The sequence below is a fragment of the Mesocricetus auratus genome, unplaced genomic scaffold (genome assembly GCF_017639785.1).
Source record: "Mesocricetus auratus isolate SY011 unplaced genomic scaffold, BCM_Maur_2.0 Super-Scaffold_100001, whole genome shotgun sequence".
In the NCBI taxonomy this organism is placed as follows: domain Eukaryota; kingdom Metazoa; phylum Chordata; class Mammalia; order Rodentia; family Cricetidae; genus Mesocricetus; species Mesocricetus auratus.
The window spans coordinates 1,428,259-1,453,281 of record NW_024429187.1 but is presented as its reverse complement, the minus strand read 5'-3'; the positions used below and the strand labels follow the sequence as shown (position 1 = coordinate 1,453,281).

General features: G+C 46.6%; 1 protein-coding gene and 1 non-coding gene across 2 annotated transcripts; both read left to right on the top strand.

Moving 5' to 3' along the window:
• Positions 1–641: 641 nt before the first annotated feature.
• Positions 642–24,127, top strand: Ybx3 (Y-box binding protein 3). Its single transcript, XM_021228841.2, is given in 11 exon segments — positions 642–868; positions 870–1,032; positions 4,439–4,502; positions 5,438–5,471; positions 8,235–8,324; positions 9,846–9,968; positions 13,047–13,253; positions 18,825–18,916; positions 20,612–20,783; positions 21,248–21,346; positions 23,579–24,127. Coding segments are annotated over 10 exon segments (1,086 nt in total). The 5' UTR covers positions 642–793; the 3' UTR covers positions 21,314–21,346; positions 23,579–24,127.
• LOC121139760 lies at positions 8,936–9,069 on the top strand. Its single transcript, XR_005876672.1, has one exon. It is a non-coding gene; the product is annotated as a small nucleolar RNA SNORA70 (small nucleolar RNA).
• Positions 24,128–25,023: the final 896 nt, after the last annotated feature.

Below are 25,023 nucleotides of genomic sequence, written 5' to 3'. Positions count from 1 at the left end.
CTGCACCTGTTTGGAGAGTCTCAAGTAGCCCTCAGACTTCTTTTGCAAATGATGACCTTGAACTGATCCACACCTAGACCCAGCGCTCTCTGCGTGCTAGACAAGCACTGGATCCCCTAAGCTACATCGCCATCCCTTGCTTCTGTGTTATTTATTGGGAGAAGGGGTAGCTGAGGCACAGTCTCAGTAGCCCATGCCTAGGTTCGAACTCATAGCGTTGTTCCCGTCTCAACCGCTTAAGTACTAGCATTTTCGGAGCGATCCAGCCTCAGCGCCCGGGTTATTGTAGTTCCAAATCGCAGCACCCAGAATAGTTTCTGGTGTCTGCAGAAGACGCAAATGTAAAGGGTTTGGGGGGGTGGGGTTCTTTTTTCCTAAGACGGTGTGTGGTTGCCCCACTCCACCTCTCTAGGAAGCAGGCTCCGGTGAAAGATGTCTTGTGGAGGGGGATCCCCACCTGCTTTGCGGCTACCCAGCCGGGGTTCCCAAGTCCCCGGGATTGCCAGTTCGGGAGAAGCCTAGCTTCTCCGAGAACCGCAGGCGCCTTTAAATGCTAATGAGCAGCCGCGCCGGCTTTCCCCACCCTCTCCCCGCCCCGCGCCCGCCCGCCCGCCGCCCGCCGCCCGCCGCCCGCGAGCACTTGCGCGGGGCCATCTTCGGGGCCGGGAGACCCAGCGAGACCGCGAGCGCGCGCGTCCCCCGCCGCGCCGCGCGATCTGCACCGGCCGCGACTGCCGCCGCGCTAACCGCCGCCAACCGCCACCGAGGTGCCCGGAGAGAGCGGAGAGGCGGCATGAGCGAGGCGGGCGAGGCCACCACCGGCGGCACCACGCTCCCGCAGGCCGCGGCCGACGCGCCCGCCGCGGCGCCCCCCGGACCCCGCGCCCAAGAGCCCGGCGGCCGGCGGCGCGCCCCAGGCCCCGGCGCCCGCCGCGCTGCTCGCGGGAAGCCCCGGCGGAGACGCGGCCCCCGGACCCGCCCCGGCTTCGTCAGCCCCCGCGGGCAGCGAGGACGTGGAGAAGAAAGTTCTCGGTGAGTCCTCGGGTGCAGCCCCGGGGAGGCGGCGGGCGAGGATGGACGCGGATGCAGGGCGGGCTGGGACACGTGGGCCGGGACTTGGAGTCTTTGCTATGCGTAGGTCCGGAAAGCAGCGCGTTTCCTTGGGAGGGGAGGTGGGATTCCGGGGAGGGATGGGCGGGGTGAGTTGGGAAGACTTTATTGCTTTTTTTGCTTTTGTTTGTTTGTTTTTTTTTCCTGGCCTGGGAGAGTCAGGTGTCTGTCCCCGACGCCCTTCCCTCGTGGGTTTGGGACAGCCGCCATGCTCCAGCCGGCCACATGCCGGCACAGGGATGTTGCAACGCCTCGGGAAACTTGGGGCGGGCGCCCTCCCCACACCTGGCCGTGGCACAGATGCAAAGAGCCTCCCAGTGCCTACCAATTGCTGCACATTTCCCCTCTCTCCGCACTGTGGGAACGCACGTGGTGTGGTGGCTGGGAAAAAGTTGGTCGGAAGTGGAGTAGGACGGGTGTCCGAAATATGGTTGTCTTGGGACTTGGAACTGGAAAGGAAACGGGAAGGTGGAGACTGGAGATTTTAGGGAGCGCAGAGGTTTTGCAACAGTGGCTTTGGTGTTTTTGTCCTCATCTTCCTTAAGGAACGCCCGGTGCGAGGCCTTCCACGGGCTTGCCGAGCAGGTGGGTGGCGAATAAGCTCGCTGAAGAGTGTGTGCGCCGCGCTTGTGGTTCGCTCTCTGGAACAGGAAAGTTAACAGATGGTGTGGGATGCTTCCGAAGTGTTCACTGTTTCTGGGTGGGGCCGGCTGGGCTCGCCTGCCCTCCGAGCTTCCTCCCCATTTAGCAAGAAAGCTGAAGGGATAAATGTGGAAGAAATAGGACAGCAGTGGGTGTTCTCCACTCTCGACAGTCCTTCGATTCTTGGTTTTCCCAAGGCTTTGAAAACTCTGTTCCTGCCAAATTACGGGCCTTACTCCCTCCCTGTCTGCAGTTAAAAGTTCCTTAGAGGTCTTGTGAGTGTTGCATTGTGGTACATTGCACCAGATGCTGCTTGAACCACTTCCACACAAAACGAGACAGAAGGAACCCTGCGTGGCCAATCAAAGTAGGTTCTTTAATGATACCTTACTGAGGGGCAGATGGAATCCTACAGGTTTTCACTTGATCCTTGCACTTCTAGTAGATAGGAGTAGAGATGGAGGAAGCTGATAAATGAAGGTTAATTTCCGCAGTCTCCAACGGTTAATTCTGCTTCTGCCAGATGGATACCTGGTGAGGAGCCTGGAGTCTTTCCTCCTGCCACTCCAAAGTGCAGACTCTCAAAATGAAGGACAAGCCTTCCTCCTGACACTTGAGCACTGTTTGTCTTTGTCCGATGTGGTGTGCCAGACACATGGATACCAAAAATGTTCTGGACCCGGTGCTGACTGAAATGGATATCTGTTCTTGGATGCTCTCATTCTGCTCTTTGCAAAGGGGCTTAACTTTGGTTTATACCCTGTAGTGCTCTAGGGAGAACGGTTTACGGTAGAAAAAAAGAACTGGATAGGAGAACTCCACCAATCTTTTTGTTGTGTGCTTGGATGTGTTAGTAGTATTAAAACAAAGTGGGAGTCAGTTTGTTTGGTTATATTAAGTCCTTGGAAATATTTGGAGAGTTAGTTTTCTTTTGAGACAGTCTCACTGTGTAGACCAGGTTGTTCTCCACCTGCCTCTGACTCCAAAGAGCTGGGATTGAAGGCATGAGCCGCCGCCACCACCTAGCCAATTAAGTATTTTTTAAAACTACTTTGAGAAGTTAAAAACACAAACAAAAAGCCTTCAGCCTTGGAAACAGACTTGAGACTCTTGCTCATTGTCCCCCTGTGGTGCTATCATTGCCATTGCCCCTCACCCTCCTTGGGTATGTCTTTTGGCTCTCCGCTTCCATTGTATTTTCCAGGCTGGTCTCATGGAGCAGCCCAGGCTGGCCTTTACCTCACTCATTTTGTAGCAGAGGGGGACTTTTAACTCCTTTTCTTCCTGCCTCCACCTCCCGAGGGCTGGGATTACAGGTGTGCACTCCGGCTAGTGTTGTCCTGTCAGTTGTCCCGGAGTACATTTATAGAGCCAGAGGTTTTGAAAGAAACACAAAGTCCCCTCGCATGTAGAACCCTGACGTGGATGTCATGCTGTTTGTCCACACTGACCCCTTCTGTGTGTTGATGACTGAAATGTCAGTTTTCTCCCTTTGCTCAGATTGAATAGCTTTTCAAAGAAAAGGCTTTTGCGAGCCTGTCCTTGTGCTGTTCTCAGAACAGCATCGTCTCTCTGAGAGGGAGGCAGCCTGGATCTGCACCATCCCTTCCTGAGCGTTTCCTTTTTAAGCGCATCTTGCCAGCTTTTCTGTTTGAGTCTTGGTGATTGTCTTGTGCATTTCCTGGATTTAGACCAATCTATTTCCCAGAGATACTAAATTTGACGTTCATCATTGATCCTAGCAGTCATATTTGGAATAGTTTAAGATTACTGTGTATCTACAAAATTTAGATTTTTTTCTTATGAATTCTCAAGTGAGGCATTGTAGAGAAATTACCCCGCCTGTGACAGGATAGAGACAGTAAGTGATCAAGTTGACTCTAGAGAATGCCGGGTCCCCTTCTCAGCTGGTAGAGATGTTGGTGTGCAGAGGGCCTGTTGGGCCGTGGGTGGTAAGTACAGAACTGGAATGAGACAGCGTCCATTCTGTTCCTCTGGACTGGTGAGCAGCCCTCATTTGGCCGCTAGACAGGTCTGTTTACATATGTGTAGGTCGGTTACTAAGAAGGAGCTACCGTGTTGCTTGTTAAAGTTTGCCTGTCTTTCAAAGTGTGAAAATAAGATGACCCAGCTATCTGCATCCTCTGTGGCTCTTCCATTGCATGTAGGAAATGTCTGGGGGTGAATAACTGGAATGTTTTTTTGCCCTTTGCTAGTTTCTTGACTTGGTTGTGTACTGAAGACCACACCTGTTACCTCTTGAATGCTAAGTGCTCTACCACGGTGCTTCCTGGGGCTTTTTGTTTTAGGTTTTGTGTTTTAAGGATGGTTTTATTTAGTCCACACTGGCTTCAGACTACTGGTCTTCCTGCTTTCGCCTCCCAAGAGCTGGGTTTCCTCTGCCTTAGAACCAAGTCTTAACTGGCTTATTCCCTCCACCAACTTCTCAGTTTTAATTACCGAAGAATTCTCCAGGCACATGACCACCCTTGAGGCCAGAAGTATTGCATGATAATCACAACTCCACATTCCTCTCCGTTTTTTTGGTGGTGGTAGTGGGGAATTAAGCCATTAATGGTTTACTCAAGGGTGTTTAGGCTTTGTGTAATGATATCAGGACCTTAGTGACATGAACTTTATGTCTTTGTAGGTCAGATGCTAACATATCTGCTTAATCCTGTTTTAGCCACCAAAGTCCTTGGCACTGTCAAATGGTTCAACGTCAGAAATGGATATGGATTTATAAATCGGTATGTGTCTGTGTGTTTTGTACCCACCTAGTAGCAACAGAGTTACAAATCCACTGTCCTACTTTATTAATAGGCTGTATGTATACATTTTGAGATTCCTAAGCCCGGAAAATATCCTCACCCAAGCTGTTGGTCGTTAATTATATTAAGACATTTAAAAGCATTCATGCACTCTAGCGTTTAGAAGAGAATAGAGATGAAAACTGATGTCAAATGGGAAGGACTTTAGTCCTTATCCATAATTTCACAGATGGAGAAGAGAGAGCCTGGTTAAGCAGCTTTCCTTAAGGTCACACACTGGCGAGTAACTCAGCTGGGGCTGTCAGCCCAGCTCTGGTTTGGTCCCAAGTCCTGTGAGGAAACCAGTGTTTAAACCATGGTGCCTTGTGACCATACGGGAATGAAGGTAACCACAAGCTTCTGGGAGACATGTGGATGTGTCTTACAGGGTGTCAGAGGTTTTCTGTTAACTTTTTAAAACCAATTCCTCCATTTTCTTCCTTATCTGTCTGGGTGGGGTGGAGGTTAGGGTAGGGTGGTGGGAGGAGGGTGTTTTAAGTTTCAGTGTAAGGAGAGCCTAGTTCACAGCTGTGCCCTGTCCTTTTGACTGACTCTTGCTTTTGCTGGGAGGGAAATTTAGGGCTCTGGTTACACAGCATGTGATTGGAAAAGACATGCGAGCAATAGGGTGTTTGTGTGTGGAATCCAGTGCTTGGATCTCTGCGTTGCAATGTGGGGCAGTGCAGGGGCATCCGGGAGAGATAAGGATGATGGGAATTGGTTCCTAGGCATCTGTTTTGAAAAGACGGACTATTTAAAAGGTTGAGGTTTTTAGGTCTTGAGAACTCAGCTCAATACACATTTGTTCTTTGAAGCTTCTCTGAGTGGTCAGACCTTTAATTGTGAGTTGTTTTTTTTTTCCTGCCTCCTAACAGAAATGACACCAAAGAAGATGTGTTTGTACACCAGGTAAGAGGGATTCTAACAATGATAACTTCCATTGGCTGTGTGAGTTCTGCAAATATTGCAGTATCCTCAACTCCTTTGGTTTTTTTGGGGGGGAGGGGATGAGAGTTCAGATCAACATGACAAAGAGTGGCAGATGACCCTTCTTATCCCATCATATTATCTGTCTTCAAGTACTTGGCTTGTTTCTTAAGTTTGTGTGGAGTCCTTAGCAAAACAACTGTCCCTTGTCAGCTTCTTCCTGGCCTGATGGTGTGGTTCTCCTGGGTGCTTGGCCAGACCCAGCCTGGCTTTTGCCTGAACTGGTGTTGAATAAAACTCCTTTGTCTTGTGAACAGTACCCAGAAGTAGAAAGTTAGATGTGTGTGTCTCAGATACGAGACAGCTTCCCATTCCTGAGTTCTCCCTCCTGTTGACTGACTGAGACGTGTCCAGCACATGTCCAGGTCCAAGGACAGCCACCCCTGCTGTTTCCTTGTGTTTGAGTGGGCAAGTGGGCATTGTGGAATTCTGCTTCACGTGTCTCAGTCCTCAGATGGCCTCTTTTATTATCCTAGATTGTTTGCTTTATAAAGTAGGTGAGGCGAAGTCACACCCGCTCTTGCTGGTCTCGTGCGTTGAGTCTGGAAGGGGCATGCCATCTTCAGTGTCTTGATGCCAGCACGTGGCAGCGGCACACCCACCTGCAAGAGCTGTCCTGCTGTACCTGTCCCCTAGTGCCTGGGTTTATGTGCGTTGGGCTGCAGCTTGACCGTTGGAGATAGCCACTTATACAGACTGTGGCTGTATTTTCTGTCCTGCATGTCTGTCCTGTGGGATACATTTCTGAAGATACTCTTTTTTTTTTTAAGATTTATTTATTTATTACATATACACCAGATTGAATTGTAGATGGTTGTGAGCCACCATGTGGTTGCTGGGAATTGAACCCGGGTCCTCTGGAAGAGCAGTCACTGCTCTTAACCTCTGAGCCATCTTTCCAGCCCATTTCTGTTGTGTATAGATAACTGGAGTGGGTTTGTTGAGATAAGTCCTCGCAGACTGAAAAGGAAGTGTTGGTTGTAACACCTGGAGTTTAATGGCCTTTGGGAGAAAGAAGCCCCCTGTCCAGTGACTGCTGGGAGAAAGGGGTTTCCATGCTGGTGGTGGCCTCCTAGCCTGTGAGGTAATGACCCGATTCCAGCCCCATGAGGTTATGTGTGTGGTGAGTCACCTCAGTGTGTTGAGGCCTGCCCAGTTTGACAGGAAAAAGGGAACGAGCCGGGAGGGAGGGGCTGGGTTTTGGAATGGCTGAGTGTTCATGTTGTGTGTGCATACATCCTGTCCTGAGCTGCCGCCTCCTGGAGAGGGTGAGGTCTCTGCCCTATTGGCTCACTTTCCCCCTTCTCTCCCTCCTCCTCAGTAGATATAGAGGAAGGCTGGATTATACATGTCTAATCGCTTTGTAAAATAAGCTTAACCTAGTTCCATAGAAACTCCCCAGCCCTTTAACTGCTTAGAGATGGCCTGCCAGGGAAGTGGAAATTTGTGGAGGATTCTTTCTCTCTGTGTTTGAAAGAGGAAGTGCATTTTCTAAAGCAGGCAGTGTAGGTGCAGACGTCTGGTTCAGAGTGACATCCTCCTTAGTTTTTACTGGTAGCTGGCATGTGAGGTGGGAAATGTTGGGAACTCACAAGATGCAGTGTAGGGATATGATTTGAGCCTGCTAGCTCTGATAAGTCATGTCCGTGGTGTCATGTTTCCTTATCTATAAAGTGGGATAGCTCATTGAAATCAGACTATACTGGTATGTTATCATTCCTGAAATGATCTTGTTTATTCATTATATTATCATAGTATTTATGGTCATGAATATTTGTCTCATTGATATTTTATTCCTCTTTTAATCACTCATTTATTCATTTATCTTTGTGTGGCAATTTCTTATTGTGTCTACACTGGTCTTTAATTCCCTGTTGCTTCCGTTGGCCTCAGGATCATAATGATCCCCCTACCTCATCTTCCCGAGTGTTGATAATTTCAAACATTAGCCACTAAGCCCATCTTTATTTTTGAGGAAGAATCTAGTATTGGAACATTGATCCTAATGTTAGCTTATCAGCATGCATCACTCCAGCCACACGCCATACATTTCTTTCAAATTCTCTTTTATTTAAACTTTAATTTTTATTTATATGTGTGTGGGGGGTAGTTATGTGCACACGAGTGCAGTGCCTGTGGAGACCAGAAGAGTCACCAGACCCTCTGAGTGGCAGGTGGTTATCTTCCACATATTGTGGGTGTGAGAGCCCAATTCAAGTCCTTGAAAGAGCAGTATATGCTCATAATTACTGAGCCATCACTCCAGCCTGCCACCCTGTTTTAAAAAAGCTTTGGAGGCTAAAAGTTACTCTGTGTATAGAACCTCTGTGCTTACATGTGTATATAAGGTCTCATGTAGGCATTTTTTGCCCTTGTGGAAGGAGCCATAGACAGAACCTCGGGAGCCTTTTGGCTTGATGTAACTGACGGAAGAGTCTTGACTGGGTGACAGGGTGGACGGTAGTGACTTACTCTTTAATCCACCGGCTGGTTTGCATTTTGAAGCATCCCCGAAACCAAGAAAGAAATGTGCACTGTGGTGTAGAGTGTTGTTTGGAGATGCAGGGTAGTGGAAGAATTTTTTTAAGTGAAATACAGATACGGTATTTTGGCTAACCTGAAATTGATAAATACATTTCAGTGTTGGAATACGCCTCCAATAGAGTATTCTGTTTTACTTGACAGACTGCCATCAAGAAGAATAATCCACGCAAGTATCTGCGCAGTGTGGGAGATGGAGAAACCGTGGAGTTTGATGTGGTTGAAGGAGAAAAGGTGAGAAGCTGGTGGTGTAAGAGTGTGTCGGCACACAGTTATTGTATGATAAGTGCCTTTCCAGCCCCAGTGAGCTAAATACTGTTCAAGGATTTGCTGGTGTAAGAGTGTGTCGGCACATAGTTATTGTATGATAAGTGCCTTTCCAGCCTCAGTGAGCTAAATACTGTTCAAGGATTTGCTGGTGTAAGAGTGTGTCGGCACACAGTTATTGTATGATAAGTGGCTTTCCAGCCTCAGTGAGCTAAATACTGTTCAAGGATTTTATGATAGGAGGAGGTAGAGGCAGAAATAGTTTTACCGGATGCCACTATAAATATTCAGTATGCTGTATATTTTAGTTTCTTGTTTAATAAAGGAACAAGAATAAATCTAGTTTCTCAAAATCAAAGATACATTTTAGTTTGGACCCTGAACTGTCTTGGGCCAGGCATGCAGCCCAGTTGGTAGAACCCATGGTTCAGTTCCCAGCACCACAGAATTCCCAGTACTTCCCTGTGACCGTAGCACTAGAAAGACTGAGGGAAGAAGAATGATGGGAAGTTGTAAGGCCAGGCTATGCTGTACAATAGAACTGCCTCAAAAGCACCCCCTCTTCCAGAAAGTTTTGACTGCAACCAATTAAGCCGACCAGGTTCCTCTCCTGGTGGACCCTGGTGTGCAATGGCTGCAGACAGCAACCTCCTGGGTAGTGTACGCAGCCTATCCCTTGTATAGGTTGCTCTAAGGGACCTAGGGGACAAATCTTTCCAGTTGGTGTTCTTGTCTCTGATCTCATGCTGTCTAGAATTCAGGGTTCAGACAGGTATGCAGGATGACTTTGGGAAACCCTGGGCTTGATAGCCAGGGTTCACACTGGCCAGATCATTCTGTACCTCTGCACCTAGTTGCAGAGTAAAGAATAAGTGATTGAGGTCTCCTATATCTCAAGGAAGTGGGGCTTTTCCATGCAGGTTTGTGAATTTGGTGATGTGGTGGCTGGGGATATAGCTTAGTGTTAGAGTACTGTGCCCAGCATGCGTCTCCTTAGCTTCTGCCCCAGCACCGAGGGGTAGGAAACCCTGTTAAGTCATCGTTAAGAATATAACAGGAAAGCTGAAAGGAGGGCTGTGTGGAGACTGTTCCTAAGTCAGGGCCCTTTCTTCCCTGTTTCTGTGAAGCTTGGAGATGTTTCCCACTAAGTAGTAACTCAGGGCTGATGGGAGCAGCTGGAGCCAACCAGTCAGGATTCCAGTGGTATCTCAGGGTACCACAGATTTCAGCACATGGGTAGTAGGTTTCGTTGTGTTTCAGCTGTCTTCCAGTGAAGTGTGTCAAGTCATTCATTCACGTGCTACAAAACATGCCCTATTCCTAAGTATGGCTGACCAGACAAGGGGTGTGTAGTTCTGTAGGTCAGGCACTCTCATTGAGGTGGCAAAAGCAGTGTTTTTAGATCACAGTAGGAGTTCTTAACACAGCAGCTGTCTGTTGCTGGAGGAAATTACTTTGAAGATGGAGACCCTCTGTTTTCTTCCCCAGGGTGCTGAAGCAGCAAATGTGACTGGCCCAGATGGAGTTCCTGTGGAAGGGAGCCGTTATGCTGCTGATCGGCGCCGCTACAGGCGTGGCTACTATGGCAGACGCCGTGGACCTCCCCGTAATGTATGTTGTCTCTCCCTAACCGACGATTGCAAATAGTCGCATGTTTGAAACTGAATGAACGTAGGAGTGGATAGGTACCTCATTTGAAGATGTCATGTCCTGGAGATAAAGAGACATGACTAGTGTTTGAAAGGGAAATTTTGTTGCCCAGATGTTATTTGTAGCTACCTGTCCTATTGGAAACCTGATAGTCATGTTCAAAGGCTTTCTCTTTGGCCAGATCCTCATTGGGTGGCATTCCCTGGCACCAGGATTGGGGTTCCCATCACAGCTGTGCAACCTGTTTCCTTCTGCCTTGGTGCTAAGTCAGCTGGCCTCTTAAGAAAGCCTGCTTTTGGTTGGCAAGGAAGAGTAAGGAATGTCTTGGATTCACTGTGCATGCTGACCTAGAGGTGCTGAGCTACTCAGTGAAGGGAAGCGGTTTGCTCTTGCTTCTGAGGAAAGAAGAGGCGATTGCGGATCTCTGGTCTTTAGGTTAGTCTCACTCCAGGGGAAAGCATTTTCAGGGGAATCCACTGGAGCATTAGTAGGCGGAGTTTAAAGAAATATCCTCAGGGTAAACATAATGAACCCCATTGCAATTGTGAGGACCTCATTAGGTTTGAACTAAGAAGGTGAGCTAATATAATAGTCTACATTTTGATGTTTGTGGAGGTAGAACCTGGTGCCAACACCACGCATGTACGTCAGGGTACTCTGAGAGCACAGTGTGGAAGTTGCTTGTGTCATCCAAAGTGAAACTAGAAAAATCTCAAAAGAACAAAATGTCTTCAGATTAGTCAGGTACGATGGATTGCTCTTGTCTTTAATCCCAGCACATTGGGGGCAGGGGTAGGCAGATGGTCCCTTGAGTACTAGGCCAACCAAGGCTACATAGTAAGACCTCATCTCAAAAAAAAATCTACCGATGAAAATACTTGACTCCATTTTGATAGATGTACATCTTTTCCTAAGTGTCTCTGCTTTCCAAACTGTCCTCTGTTGCTGTCCCATGTCTTTTCCTAAGTGTCTCTGCTTTCCAAACTGTCCTCTGTTGCTGTCCCATGTCCCGTGTTGACTTCATTGCATTCTTCACATTTTATCTGTTTATATTTTCTTTTTTTGATATTAAAAAGTCACTAGGGCTGGGGAGAAAGCTCAGAGTGCCTGCCGTACAAACGTGAAGGCCTGAAGCCCACCCATGCTGGGTGCTGTGGCGGAGGTGCTGGGCAGAGACAAGTGGAACCCTGGAGCTCATCCAGCTAGTCTAGCTGAACCCATGAGCTCCAGGTTCAGTGACAGTCCCTGTCTCAGCAAATACAGTGGAGAGCGATTGAGAAAGAGACCCAGTGTCAACTTGAGGTCCCCAGACATATGCACACACATATACCACTTAAGCTTTGACGGAGGGCAGGGATGGGGGGATTTACTCTATGGTGACATTAACTCATTTGTTCATGTTCCAGATCTCTAGCTGTGATCTGTTTGATGTCTAGGTCAATTCAGAAGTAATCACCCTAGAAAATCTTAGGTAAATTTTTTTTCCCTCTAAGAAGTGGAAAAGATATGTAGTTTATCTGTGTGGAGGACCTCCATTGTCCTGACTAGAGTATAGTCAGCAGTGGTGCTGCCATTGTGATTGCCTCATAGAGGTCTTTATGAGAGATTTAGCTGCATGAACTTAAGAGATGTGCCTTCAGAAATTGATGTGGTGAATATTTTCTATGTAAAATATATCTTTACATAACTGTGCATCATTTATTCATACAGGTTTTATAAAGAGTAGAATGAGCCAGGCCTGGTGGCGCAGGTCTGTAATCCCAGCTACTCGGGAGGCTGAGGCAGGAGGATCGCAAGTTCAAGCCCTGTTTGGGCTACAGAGTGAGTTCAAGGCCAGCTTGAGTAACTTAGTGAAACCCTGTCTCAAAATGAAAAGTAAAAAGAGGGCTGGGTTATATAGCTAAGTGGTAGAGCGCTCTCCTAACATGGAGGGGCCTTTGAGTTATGCCCCGGTACCTCAGAACAGTGTGCTGTTGGTTTGTGAAGTTAGACCAAACCAGTTCTGTGGGGAGTTTAGTTGGGTGTGTGGGTTTGGTGTGGAGGCCCTGAATCTTTAAACCCATCCTCTAAGAGAAACTGGTCATTAACTTATTAGATTTCCATTCATGTTAAAGGAATTACAGGTATTTCTTGTAAGACTGACTTAAGTGAGATTTGAGATAAATTCTTGAGGGATGTTATGAGTTTAATTAGTTAAAATAAAGAATGGGCAAAGTAAGTAATTAATCCTCTTTTAAGTCCTATATTTAGAAGCTGTTAGTATTAAGATTTACTGCTGTTAAAATACAGTTAAGCCTTATTTCTAGATATTCAAAGGGAAGGGTATATTAGATCTTAGCCCTCAAGTTTTTTGATTTTTGAACCCACTTTTCATAACTTACTGCATGGTGGTCAAACATTTCGGTTGGAAATGCTGTGCCAATTGGGAGAGCAGACTGGCATCGCACTGCGTTGTCTCTGTGTGGTTCAATAGAAGAGAGTTGGATTCTTTGTCTGTTTTGTGCTTGGTCTTTGACAGTACGTGCCATTGTATCCTAGAAGATCTCACCGTATGCTGGTGAGCGATGCGCATCTTGGTGGAGTTTTGGGAGGGCTTTGCCGTTGTTGTCCCGGGAAGGCTTCCGGATACCCAGATGCCCTAGGAAGCATACTGCCTAGGACAGATCTACTGATGACATCATAAAGTTTTTTTTCTTGACAGTTCTTGACTTGCCCTGCTGGGTAAATTTGGGAAACACATGAGTGGAGCCAAACAGTGAAACACTGCTGTTCTAATTCAGTGCCATTAGACTTGGTAATAGAGTGATTGCTTTTGCTTTTCTGCTGCTCGGTATGTTATCTGCATAGATCTCCTTTCATCTCCATGTAGTTTATCCCAGGCAATCAGTTGATCTGCGTGCCTTGTGTCTGCACAATGAAAGGTCACTGCGTTGGGAGTTGTGGGTGTTTCCTGGTGTGGTGCTAGCCATCCTAAGTGGTATTCTTTGGTTCTTGCCTGGCTGTAACTTCTTCTGAAACTCTGTTTCTTTGCTTCGCTAGTACGCTGGGGAGGAGGAGGAGGAAGGGAGCGGCAGCAGTGAAGGATTTGAGCCCCCTGCCACAGATGGGCAGTTCTCTGGGGCCAGGAATCAGCTGCGCCGCCCCCAGTATCGCCCTCCGTACCGGCAGCGGCGTTTCCCGCCTTACCACGTGGGACAGACCTTTGACCGTCGCTCACGGGTCTTTCCCCATCCCAACAGAATGCAGGTAAAATGCACCTGGGACTCTTCCTCAGCAGTCCTCACCCTTCGTCCTTCTCTGCCTCCTCCTCCTCCTCCTTCAACTCCAGCTACCGGAAGTAACATTGCTTGCAGCTTCCTGTACTATCAAAGCTGAGCCAAGGCCCACTCTGCCTGTTGAGAGCACTCAGAGAAACACTTTGAAGTACCTCATGAGCATGCATATCATGGGACAGTGGGGTAGGGTGTCTAGTTTGTAGATGTATAAGAAAAACAAGTCAGGGATGGTGATTCACGCTGAGGCAGGAGGAGTCTGAGTTCAGGGCTAGCCTGTGTGTGCTGTATACTGATAGAGTTGATATGTATAAGAACTTGGACTCTGCTGTCCAAAAGGGTCCTGTTTCTGCTACTGTTTATTTCAAATTTTGAGAAAATCGTTGTTGACCCATTAAATGGAGGCATTGAATACCTTTACTCGAACATTGTATTAAACATGAAGGTGGAGCACAATGGAAAATGTAAAGTATCAAATTAGATGAGAGTGCGGGTTTTCAGGCAAGCTAGATTGAGTGCTGGAAATGGGGAGAGCTTTTGTAAAGCTGTAATAAACTTTTCACCAGTGTTTCAGTCCCCAGGGAACTTGGGTCCTTATTTAATACCAGCTACAGCTCTTTTCTCCTTAGTGCACTTGGGCTCAACCCCCTCCCCCCAATGTTTTGACGGAACATTATGTTCAGTCTCTTTGCTATACTCCTCCCATTCCCATCATGCATGACTGTTGTTTCTACAAGGCTTCTTGTTTTTCCCCTTCTAACTCTTCAACAGCTGCCCCTGACAAATGTGCTAAAAATAACAAGTAGTTGTCAGATATATGGGAACACTGGGTACATGAGGCATAGTAGACGTCTTCAGGGCAGCGCTGGGGCTTCTAGGAAATGAGGGCAAGAGCAGTCAGCTGGGTTGTAACATTGGTTGTAATGCTTTAGCAGTGACGGCCTGAGGCATGTGTAAGCATACTTCTGAGACCATAGCGATTCTTTCACATATCTTTAAAACTCAGAGTGTAGTTCATACTGAAGACCAGAGCACAGTGATTCTTTTGTGTCAGAGTCTCGTGTGCCTTAATGCTGATTTTCTAGTAGCTTGCTTCCTCTCAGCAACACATAACTGCATGAGCTTGTCTGTAATGCATGCTGACCATAGCCGTTCCATATTGAAAACAAAACACGTATTAGATGTCTGCAGCAAGAGTCTTTCAAGCATACTACTGCAGTGTTGGTACATAATTACTAAGTCTCCTTAAGCCAGATCAACAGCTGAAATTCACATGTAACTAGGCATCTTTGGTGTCATTGTTGTTGTAAATTATGTAAAAAAAAAAAAAAGGGTAGATTTCTAGGGTAGCTAAAAACTACTAAGTTCACATAGAACAGGCTTTGATACCTACTGCACAGTGGAATTTTGTGAAGCAGTGGAATTTGTGTAATGCTTTAAGGGCATTTATCAGTAGCCAAATGGTCTTTGTTTTCAAGTGTCATGTGTGTACTTGACAAATAGAGCCCCTAGACGTAAGAGATTGTCTTACCTGTGGCCTATGAACTAAGTGGTGTGGCTTCCATATTTTTGTTGCTTTTCTTACAAATAAAAGAGATTTGAATGTTCTTTAAAATCAGCAACTTTGGTGCTATGTTTCTCAAAGCACTTGCCATACAAGCATGAAGATCCAGGCTCAAACTGTTAGAAGCCATGTAAAGCTTGTAGCAGCGTGTATGTGTCATGCCTGTTCTCCTACAGCAAGATTGGGGACAGACATAGGAGAATCTCGCTAGCCTGACTTCCACAGCCAACAACAAAAGACCCTGTTTCCAACATGGTGGGATGCAAGGACCCACACCCTAGTTTGACCTCTGTCCTCTCCAGGTGTACTGCGGTACTTAGGTACCCCTTCTACCATACTGACACATACAGGACACATCATATAGCCAGGTGTGGTGTTCCAGCTTCTGAGTTGGAGACCAGCCTGGTATACGGAGTTCTAAGACAGCCAGGCTACACAGAACCCTTGCTTTGAGAATCTAAAGCAAAAAAAAAGGGAAAAGAAATAAGGAAAGCAAGCAGATACAGAACACCCCCACACAAAGATAATGGAACAGTGACTCTGCCTGTCTTATTTGTTTTTGGAGTGTTGAGGGTGTTAAATGCAGGTACATGTGGTTAGATGGTGAGTGCAGGGAAGGGCGTGAGGTCTTGGGGAAGGCAGGTCATTCTGCTAAAGCTCGGTAAGGACCATTGTCCTGCTGTAAACGTGACGAAGCCCAGATGGGCAGCTGAGCCAAGAAGAGGCATAATGACATTGTCTGCTCTTGATAACCAGAATGTAGGGGACAATGATCAAATCAAGGAGATGAGCCGCTGTGAACAGTGTCCATGTGAGTTCAGATACTGCCCTGCTAGACCAGGTGAGGCTCCCTAGTGGGCCGGGATATGTGGTGTCAGCAGTTGCTGCCATTGTGGACTTCACCAGAAATGTGAGAATAAAGAAAGGTTGAGTTTCAGGAGGAAGCTGAAACCGTTTGAAAAGTCTTCACGGCAAGTTTGTCAGAACAAGTAGTCAGAGGTCAAGAGTAGCTGAACAGAGGGAAGTGCCACCTGAGGTGTGGTAGGTGACAGCATTGTGGTTCTTGTGGAGAGGCTGCAGTGTACCAAAGACAGGAGAGGGAGGAGTGGACAGTGAAGGGAGATGCAGGTGTCGTAGCATTGCCCGGAATACGGTGTCAGGCCTGAGACTGAGAAGGTGAACACTGCCTGGCAGAGGAGTGGACAGTGAAGGGAGATGCAGGTGCCGTAGCATTGCCCAGAATACGGTGTCAGGCCTGAGACTGAGAAGGTGAACACTGCCTGGCAGAGGAGTGGACAGTGAAGGGAGATGCAGGTGCCGTAGCATTGCCCGGAATACGGTGTCAGGCCTGAGACTGAGAAGGTGAACACTGCCTGGCAGAGGGCTGTGGGAAGAGGCCTGCTGGGAGGATATTCCAGGAAGGAACTGTTACAGGAAGTTGAGAAGTAGAGGAAGTGAGGCTGACATTGGTGGTTGGGTTTGATAACTCAGTGTTATGGTGAGAAGTTGGAATGTGTCAGGAAATGGGAAGAGAGGCAATGTGCTCTCTGGTGTTCCTGATGGTTGACAGTGATGGGGTTAGCTTCTCTGTAGCCAGTGTATCTGCAAAGGAGCTCAGAGAAAGGTAGGATCGTGGCAAGATACTTTCTTGATTTTGTTTTTTGTGGTGCTGAGTTTCCCCTGGCCTCACTTGCCCCTTATTTAACACATGAAGAACTTACTGCCAAGGCTGCTAGGACTGTGAGTGTATTGTTACTTAAAGATCCCAAAGCAGGGACACCCTAGGAGAACTGAGCACAGCTCATCTCTGGTTGGTTGTTTCTTGGTTCATTTCTTGAACAGAAAGAAGCCCCTTTCTAGAAATGTTTGCTTTCTGAGCTGGGTTAGAAAGTAACAGTACAAGCCTTGAATATCCTGTGCCAGAAAGACAGGAAGTATTCTAAAGAATGTTGGAGACTTGTCAAGAGGCTGTGAGCCAGAATGCAGGAGTTTCTATTGGCCCGTAATGAATGTAACAGATTGTAGCTCGCTCACTAAAATGGAAACCCTAGAGTCCATACAGGTGAAATAAATACATGAACATGTGAAACCTTTGAGGGATTGGACATTTACAGGCTGTGAAGGGACTTCAGAACATTCAGTGGAGACCTTTCCTGTCAGAGGTACATGCATTAAATGTAATGCAACCCAAATTTAGGTGCTCAGATCATGAAAGCCAAGAGAGATGAAACATCCCAGCCTAAAAGAAATATACAAAAGCTTCATTTAATACACGGTTGTGAGTGGGCCTCGTTGTAAGGGACATTGACACATGGTAGAACTGTAACTTGGTCTGAGGATTGTTCTGTGTATCCATTTGTGGTTGTTTTACAATGAAAGAGGTGGGTATGCTTTCAAGAGGCGCACACGCCTTCATCAATGATGGAGATAAACAGGCTTAGTCCGTTTCAAGTGCTGAGAACAGATGTGACCATGAAGCACTCATCCAGGGTAAAGTGACATTAGTCACAGGGAAGCTGGTGAGTGAAGAGAATGTTGGTGCTTCTTTTATCCTAAAAAGATGGAGGGGTGGTATTTGGTTCTGAGGAGGAGCAAGGTGTTTTGTTTTTGAGACAGGGTCTCATTGTGTAGCCTTTATGGTAATGTCCCTGCCTCAGTCTTCTGTGCTATCATGCCTGGCTGGGATGGGTGGTGCTTTGTGAGTCTGAATGAATATGTGGAGGTCAGAGGTCAGTGACAGGTTCTTCCTCGGTTGATCTTTACATTACTGTTACTTGACTACCAGTCTGTGTGTGTTTTGCCTTCGTGTGTCTGTTCTACATGCATGCCTGGCACTATTGGAGTCCAGAACTGGACTTAGAGGTAGTTGTGAGCCACTGCGTGGACGTAGCCACTGTGCTTAACCACCGAGCGGTTTCTCCAGCCCTCTCTACCTTAGTTTTGAGACACAGGATCTTATTGAAACTGGCCAGTGAGTTCCAGGGATCTGCCTGTCTCTGCCTCTCTAATTATGGGATTGCAAATACTTGTCTGACGTTTTACATTAGTACTAGGGATCTAAATTGAGGTCCTCCAGCTTGCAGCAAGAGCACTTTGCTGACCAAGGTACAAGTGTTCCCTGGGTGCAAGTCCAGGTTTCTAGTCTTTGAGGCAGGTACCATTATCCACAGAGCTTGTTATCACTAGCCTAGGAATTTTGAAGCTGGGGGTGGTGGCTGCACACTTTAATTCTAGCTCTTGGTAGACTGAGGCAGCGGATCACACATTTCAGGCTAGCCAAGGCTGCATTGCAAATCCTTGTTCCCTTATCTCATCCCCCAAATAAACAACACATACTAACATAAGCAGATGAAAAAGTTACAAAGAAGAGTTACAGGTAAAGTTATGCTTAAGGTTTGTCAGTACTGAATTGAACCAAATCCGACCAGGCATTTCAGTCCTACCCTTGGCTACTTCTGGCCATGGTCAACACAGACATGATCTTGTGACCACAGTGGCATGGGTGGGAACCAGTGCAAGCTAATGGGTCAGTGCATCTGAGTTTGAAGCTGTTAAACATGTCCCATTGCTCAGAAATACGATGTCATTTCCTTTTATAAAATAAGTTGTTTTGTTGGCTTTTGGTGCTGGGAACCAGTTCTTTGCAGATGCAAGGTGAGAGGAGCCATGCCAGAGAGCTCGAGCCCCTGAAATAGTCTCTTCAGCATTGGAAGGGTCAGATTTCAATGTTGCGGGGAAGCTGGGTGCTCTGTGCAAAGGAATCAGGGAAAGGCTTTTGCAGTAAGAATGAGTTTTCCTTTCCTGTCATTCATAAAAATGACCCGTAAGTAGCGGGCTGCTGTTACTGGAGCATTGGACCCAATGACAAAGCTCTTTACTCTGATTTGCTTTTTAAAGCCAGTCTTCTGCGCGTGGCTAATGTGCTTTGACCCTCCTTGCCCTGTGTCCTGACTCATTTCCAGCTGTTATTGCCCTCTCTAGGCTGGTGAGATTGGAGAGATGAAGGACGGAGTCCCAGAGGGAGCACAGCTCCAGGTTCATCGGAATCCAACGTACCGCCCAAGGTTCCGCAGGTATAAGGGGCAGCAGTGTGTTTGAGGGTACTGTGTTATCATCATTGGAAGATGTGGCGGCTTTGATTACAAGCTGAAAGTTTCTTTTTTTATGATAGGTTTGGAGCCCTGGGCTCCACATAATTTTAAGGTACTTTACTCGTGGCTTGCACCTTGAAGTCAGATAGAGTAATCTTTCTACTTTTGTTTGTTTTGACACAGGGTCTTACTGCATAGCCAAGTCTTAACCTCATGTTTACTATGTAGTCTAGGCTGGCTTCACATTTGGCTGTGTAGACTCACCCCTTGGCCTTCCAAGTCAGAAATTATAGGTGTTTGACACCATGTTTGGCTAAATGCTTAGCTTTTATTAAATTAAGCAAAAGAAGAGTTAACTACGGACAGTTTAATGTGCCAGCAAAATTGAGATGTTGAATATTTTAATCATCAAGGTATCTACTGGGGATTTGAATCTGGCTGTGGAGCACATAACACCTGAAGACTTAGAGTTCCATGTCCTTTGGCATGTTTCTGGATTTTGCTGTGGCCTCCAGATCTATACGTTGGACATTTTTTTAAGGCCACTCAAAGTTGGAAGCAGAGATGGGTGGATCTCTGAGTTCCAGACCAGTAAAGGCTTAATTAACAGTGAGGCCCTGTTTCAAAATGTCAGAACGGGTGGAGTCCCTCAGTGTAAGAAGTTTAAATGAACAGATGATCTGTGAAACTTACCATGATACCCTTAGTAGGTCCTGGGTGTCAGTCCCTTTGCCGTTACTGTTAGTGAAGGGCAGGACATTTGAATGTGCTTTTCCCCTTCGAAGCCTCATTTGGGCTGGGCTCCCTGAGATCCTTTGGGTGACTTTTGTTTGGTTTCATCCTTAAATACCATTTGCCTGTGTCCTCAGCATGTATGAATAGGTCAGAGGACAGATTCCAGGATGGAAACCAGGGCACAGGTCATGCATTTGAAGTGCAGGTGCATTCCACTTAAAGCCATCTCACTGAGGAAACTTCGTAATAGAGGCCTTTGTGAGTTCCTTCTCACCCCAAGAGTGAGGAGGAACTAATAGCTTCTAGATGGTGTGTCTTACATGTTGCTCCTCCCCTATCTAAAACCTGGGTACCAGAGACCTGTTCCCACTTTCAGACTTAGGAACATTTTTGTGTGCTTCACTGGTTGAACATGCTAACTGGAAAATTCTCATTCAGAATGTTCCCAAGGTGTTAGTAGGTATTCTAAATGTTATTTTGACACTCAAAAATTTCAAGTTCAGTGTTTTGTATTTGGGGATTAGGGATACTCAACCTGTACCTTCTAATTTATCAATAAGGATTTATTCAAACAAAAATGAAATATATTGGGGAAGGATTTGTACTGCGACCTTCCTTACGGTAAGGGTCTTGGTTTGGGTCATCTCCATGGAGGCTGCATCCTGGGCCATACGTCTTCCTTCATCCTCCTGTGTGCTTGTTTGCTCCAAATGTGTGAACAAGTGAAGACACAACAATGGAGAAGTAAGGCTTTTCACCAAGACTTCATTCCATCCATATGCGCAGGTCTGGTCTGTGGATGACTCCTTGAGCGAGTGCTTGTTCATCACTTAAATAGTAAACCAAGTCTGTGCCCTTGATTTCCCCACCCCTACCCCAGTCCACATATTGCCCTCACTCACACTGTGTGTGTTCTCATGTAATGTCTATTCCCTGCTCTAGGGGACCTGCTCGCCCACGACATGCCCCTGCTATTGGAGAGGCTGAAGATAAAGAGAATCAACAAGCGGCCAATGGTCCAAACCAGCCGCCTGCTCGCCGTGGATTCCGACGCCCCTACAACTACCGACGCCGCCCCCGTCCCCTGAACACTGTTTCACAAGATGGCAAAGAGGTAAAGCCAGCAGCCAGGAGGGCTGCACCCAGATGATCTTAGTTGTGCCATCTTCTTTATCATCCTAACGATGGTCTTCCTGTGTGTGAAACTGCCATGTAAAAGCACAGTGTTCTGCTTAGGATCCATCTGTAGCGAATATTATCTGCCTGTAGTGAGCTTGTTAACAGTCTCTGGAGGAATTACACGAGCATGATTGGGAACTCGGGATGAAGGACAGCTGTTAATAGAGGAGGAAATCGATGGTTAGGGAGCACAGAATAACAGCAGTTATGTGCCATGTACTCTGGGGAGAGGGGTATTTATTGGCCAACTAGAGGTCACTTAATCTGACTAACACATACAAGAGAAGTGGAAATCTTGATTGTTAGTTTTCTTCTTAAGTGAGAAAGTTCTCTTGTGACACCTTTACCCTTTAACACACAGTCGTCTGAAGGATTTTAATTCTGGTTGTGCTGTTTCAGACCAAGGCAGGTGAAGCACCAACTGAGAACCCCGCTCCAGCCGCCGAGCAGAGCAGTGCCGAGTGACCCTGGTCCCCAGGCACCTTCACCACCAGCAGGGTGAGCCTTGTTCTCTGGGAAGCGCCTACGGTTCTGCTGTGCCCATCCTTGGTCTCCATTGTACCTCGGATGTGAGGGAATGGGGATGGTTGACTGCACAGTATATATGTGTGTATGGGGGTCAGGGGAGATTGACCCTATTTGGGTAAGTTGAGGTATAAATAAAGAGATAGGTTTAATGATCTCCACTTTCAAAGTAGCTTTCATTTATTCGTATTCTTATTTGTGTGCATGCATGAGTCCTGTGTGTGGAGGATAACTTGACCATGGGATCTGGGAGTGGAACACAGAAGACTTGCACAGCAAGCATATTTACCCACTGAGCCAACTTGGTTGGCTCAACTTTATCCTCTGTATTTGTTTATTTAGACAATGCCATTTTTTTAAAGTTAGTGGGTATGTGTTTGGGTGGGTGGGGATATGTGAGTATGAGTGCCCGATGAATCTAAAAGAGGCTCTCAGATCCACTGTGGATCAGTAGCAAGCACTCTTAACCATTGAGCTGTCTCCCACCCCATTGTCTGTTTTTGATGCTTGTGTTGTTTTGTGACAGAGTCTTGCTTTGTAACCCTGGCTGGCCTGGTACTTGCCCCCTTGAACTTGAGGCAATCCTATGTCAAGTTTTCCCGAGTGCTTTGGTTTATGGGCTTGTACACCACATGCCTGGCTTGACAGTCACCTTTTGTGTGTTTGTGCAGATAGTGGAGGTCACTTTTTCCTCTTACTCCTTTGTTGAGACAGGGTCTCACTGAGCCCATTGCTAAATTCACTGGCCACCAGACTCTAGGGATCCTTCTGTGTCTTGTACAGGGCACCCTGCCACCCACTTCCTGTGACTGCTGGGAATCTTACTGTCCCATTCTTGTGTGGCAGGCACTACTAAGCCATTTCCCCAGCAAGGGCACTTAGGAAAACCTGTGCTGTTCTGACACCTACTAGTAAATGTCCTTGTTTTGTTTTGGTTTTTATGACAAGTTTTTAGTAGCTAAGGTGTGCTGGTACACCTTTATTCCTAGCCCATGGAAGACTGTGAGTTCTGGGACAGCCAGAGCTCCATGATAGAGAGAGCCCTGTCTCAAAGAACAGAGTCCCACAGTGTAGCTCAGGCTGTCTGACCTCGATGATCAAGGACTCCAAGCATGCACCACCACACTGGGCTCAGTTTGATAATTTAAAGGTTCCTGATCAGGAAATTATTACCTGCAGTACAAGCTTTCTCTGCTCATCTGATAAGCATTGCTTATTTTGTGACAGTGTAGTGTTGTGTGAGATCTAGCGAGGTCCCTCCAGCTCCGGCCTGTGTGGGGACTAGGGGTTGAACAGTTTATCTTCTGCCTCGTTGATGGCCGCTGCTGGTTGGGAGAACAGACTCAGATGACCAGGGCTGTCACAGGAGTGCTTGAAGTAACACAGGTGTTAGAACGGGATGGAGAAGAGTGGGCTCAGTGTGAGGATCACCTGTTTTCTGTCTTGCTAAAGACCTTGTCAGTCTTACTCATGTATGTTGAAGTGTAGCCAGCAAGCTGCAGCTGTCCAAGGGTTAGGCTAAAAGTTTATGCCATACTTGTTTTGGTTCTGGGTTTTGTTTTGGGGTGGTGGGGGCAGAGGTAATCAGACTAGGGCTCATTCTGTAGATCCGGGTGGCCTACCCTGCTGGAGTGTTTGGATTGCAGGCATGTGCTGCTACACCTGGCTTATTCCCAGGTTCTTTACCCATCACCCTTCTAACTGACTTTTATGTGTTTCATCGTGCTGCCCTTGGATGCTGTAAAACCCACTCTGTCGTTGTGTGGGGTTCATAATGAGCTTTCCCGTGCAGTGCTGTGGCATTGGAGTTGGCTCTCCCAGAGAGCTCACTGCTGTGCTGGCTGGCGGCAGCATCCCTTGTCTCTCTAGGCAGACTGGACGCAGTCCCCATTCAGAACTACATTAACCCTCTCTGTTGTGTGTAGTCAGGCTATACCAGCAAGCCCCAAGAGTTCCCCGGTTCTGCCTTTCACAACACTGGGTTACAGGTGGCATCGTGCAGGGCTTTCCATGTGTGTTGTTGTGTACTTTGTAAAAGTATTTCACCAAAAGTAAGAATTTTCATCCTGTTTTACCTGTGAAGATGTATACTTGGTTTAGAGCCCTGTAAATAGTTTTGAATTGAATAAATGTGATTTTTGCCTGTGGTCCTAACTTTTAGTCATTGTTTATCACTTTTGCTGTCTTGTTTTTAATTTCTGCCAGGTGACCTTAAGAATTAACGACCATTCAGAAACAAGGCAAAAAGCACACCCACGACCTTACCAACACCAAAGAAACATCTAAGCAATAAAATGGAAGACTAACCAAGATTTGGACATTAGAATGTTTACTGCTATTCTCTACGAAACTAACAACTACAAAGGGAACGAGCCAGCAAGTGTCCATCAGACTGCACCCAGGAACCTGCACAGGCGCAGGAGAGCGGCCTCCCCAGTTTCAGCAACCACTAGCTTTATATTTTTTTCCTGGTTTTACTGTTTTGGTAATATGAATTAAAAGAAGAAATATTAATACCACATGGGGATTGCCCCAACCAAAGAAATCTCAAATATATAGTGAATGCTCTTTTTCCTTTGTTGTTCATTTTGGATGCTGGTGCTAAACTTCCAAGTGTCATGATTTAAGATGAAATTTTATGCCCTTATTTATTCCTAGGATGAGGGGAGAACATTTTTGCTTTCTTACATAGCTCTCTCTGACATGTGCAGTAACAAGTTCCTCAAAAATAAAATTTTTACCTTCAAAGGAAAAGCTGTGTAATTAGTGTGTATTTTCCTGTCTTTTTTTTTTTTTTTCTTCCTTTCTTTTGTAAGTGTGTATGTCAGTGTGCCAAGTGAGTGCCTGGTGCTCTTAGAGGCCAGAGAGTATTGGATCTCCTGGAAGTGAAGGAGTTACAGATGGTTGTGAGTGTCCTGTGGGTGCTAGAAATGAAACGAACTCTGGAAGAAAAGCTTGTCGTCTTAACCATATTTCTTTCTTTCCAGGTCATTGGTTACTGTTAAATGTTGAGCCAAACACAGATGAGTCAGTATTTCATATGTTTCGTCATGCGTTTGAGGCCATAGGCACTGGGTGTCTTTGAAATATGCAACCTAGAGATAAGTTCATTTCTGGTAGGGAGTGGGTAGGATAAGGTGTCGAAGGCTGAATTTCCTGGCCACCCATCAGAGCAGCAGCTGGATAGCCATGAGGTGGACAGTTTCAGATCTATGTTAATTTTCTGTAGATCTATGAAATACTCCTAACTTTATACCTGAGGTTTTTTGACACCAAACCATGTCCTATGTGTAAACAGTTGTCTCTGGCTATTCATTTAGGGATGAGTCTGAACACCTTGTACCCTGAATGCCCATAGCCTTCTCAAAGTGGGACAGTGCCTAGCCTCCTGCCTTGTCATTCTTGGGCTGTCCTCAGACAAGGTAAATAGTTCCAAGGCTGCATTTATATTGAGTGATAGTGACAAAAGTTCCCCACTAAATATTTCCCTCTTGAGGATATCTGTGATGTTACATAAGGAACGATTTGCTTTTCTGTGTACTCCAGTGGATCAGATCGTTTCTTAGGATGTATCCAGGTGGGTCACAGAGCCAGTAAGAGAGATGGGAGATGAGGCGGCCACAAGCAGAGCTTGAAAACCTGACAGCAAG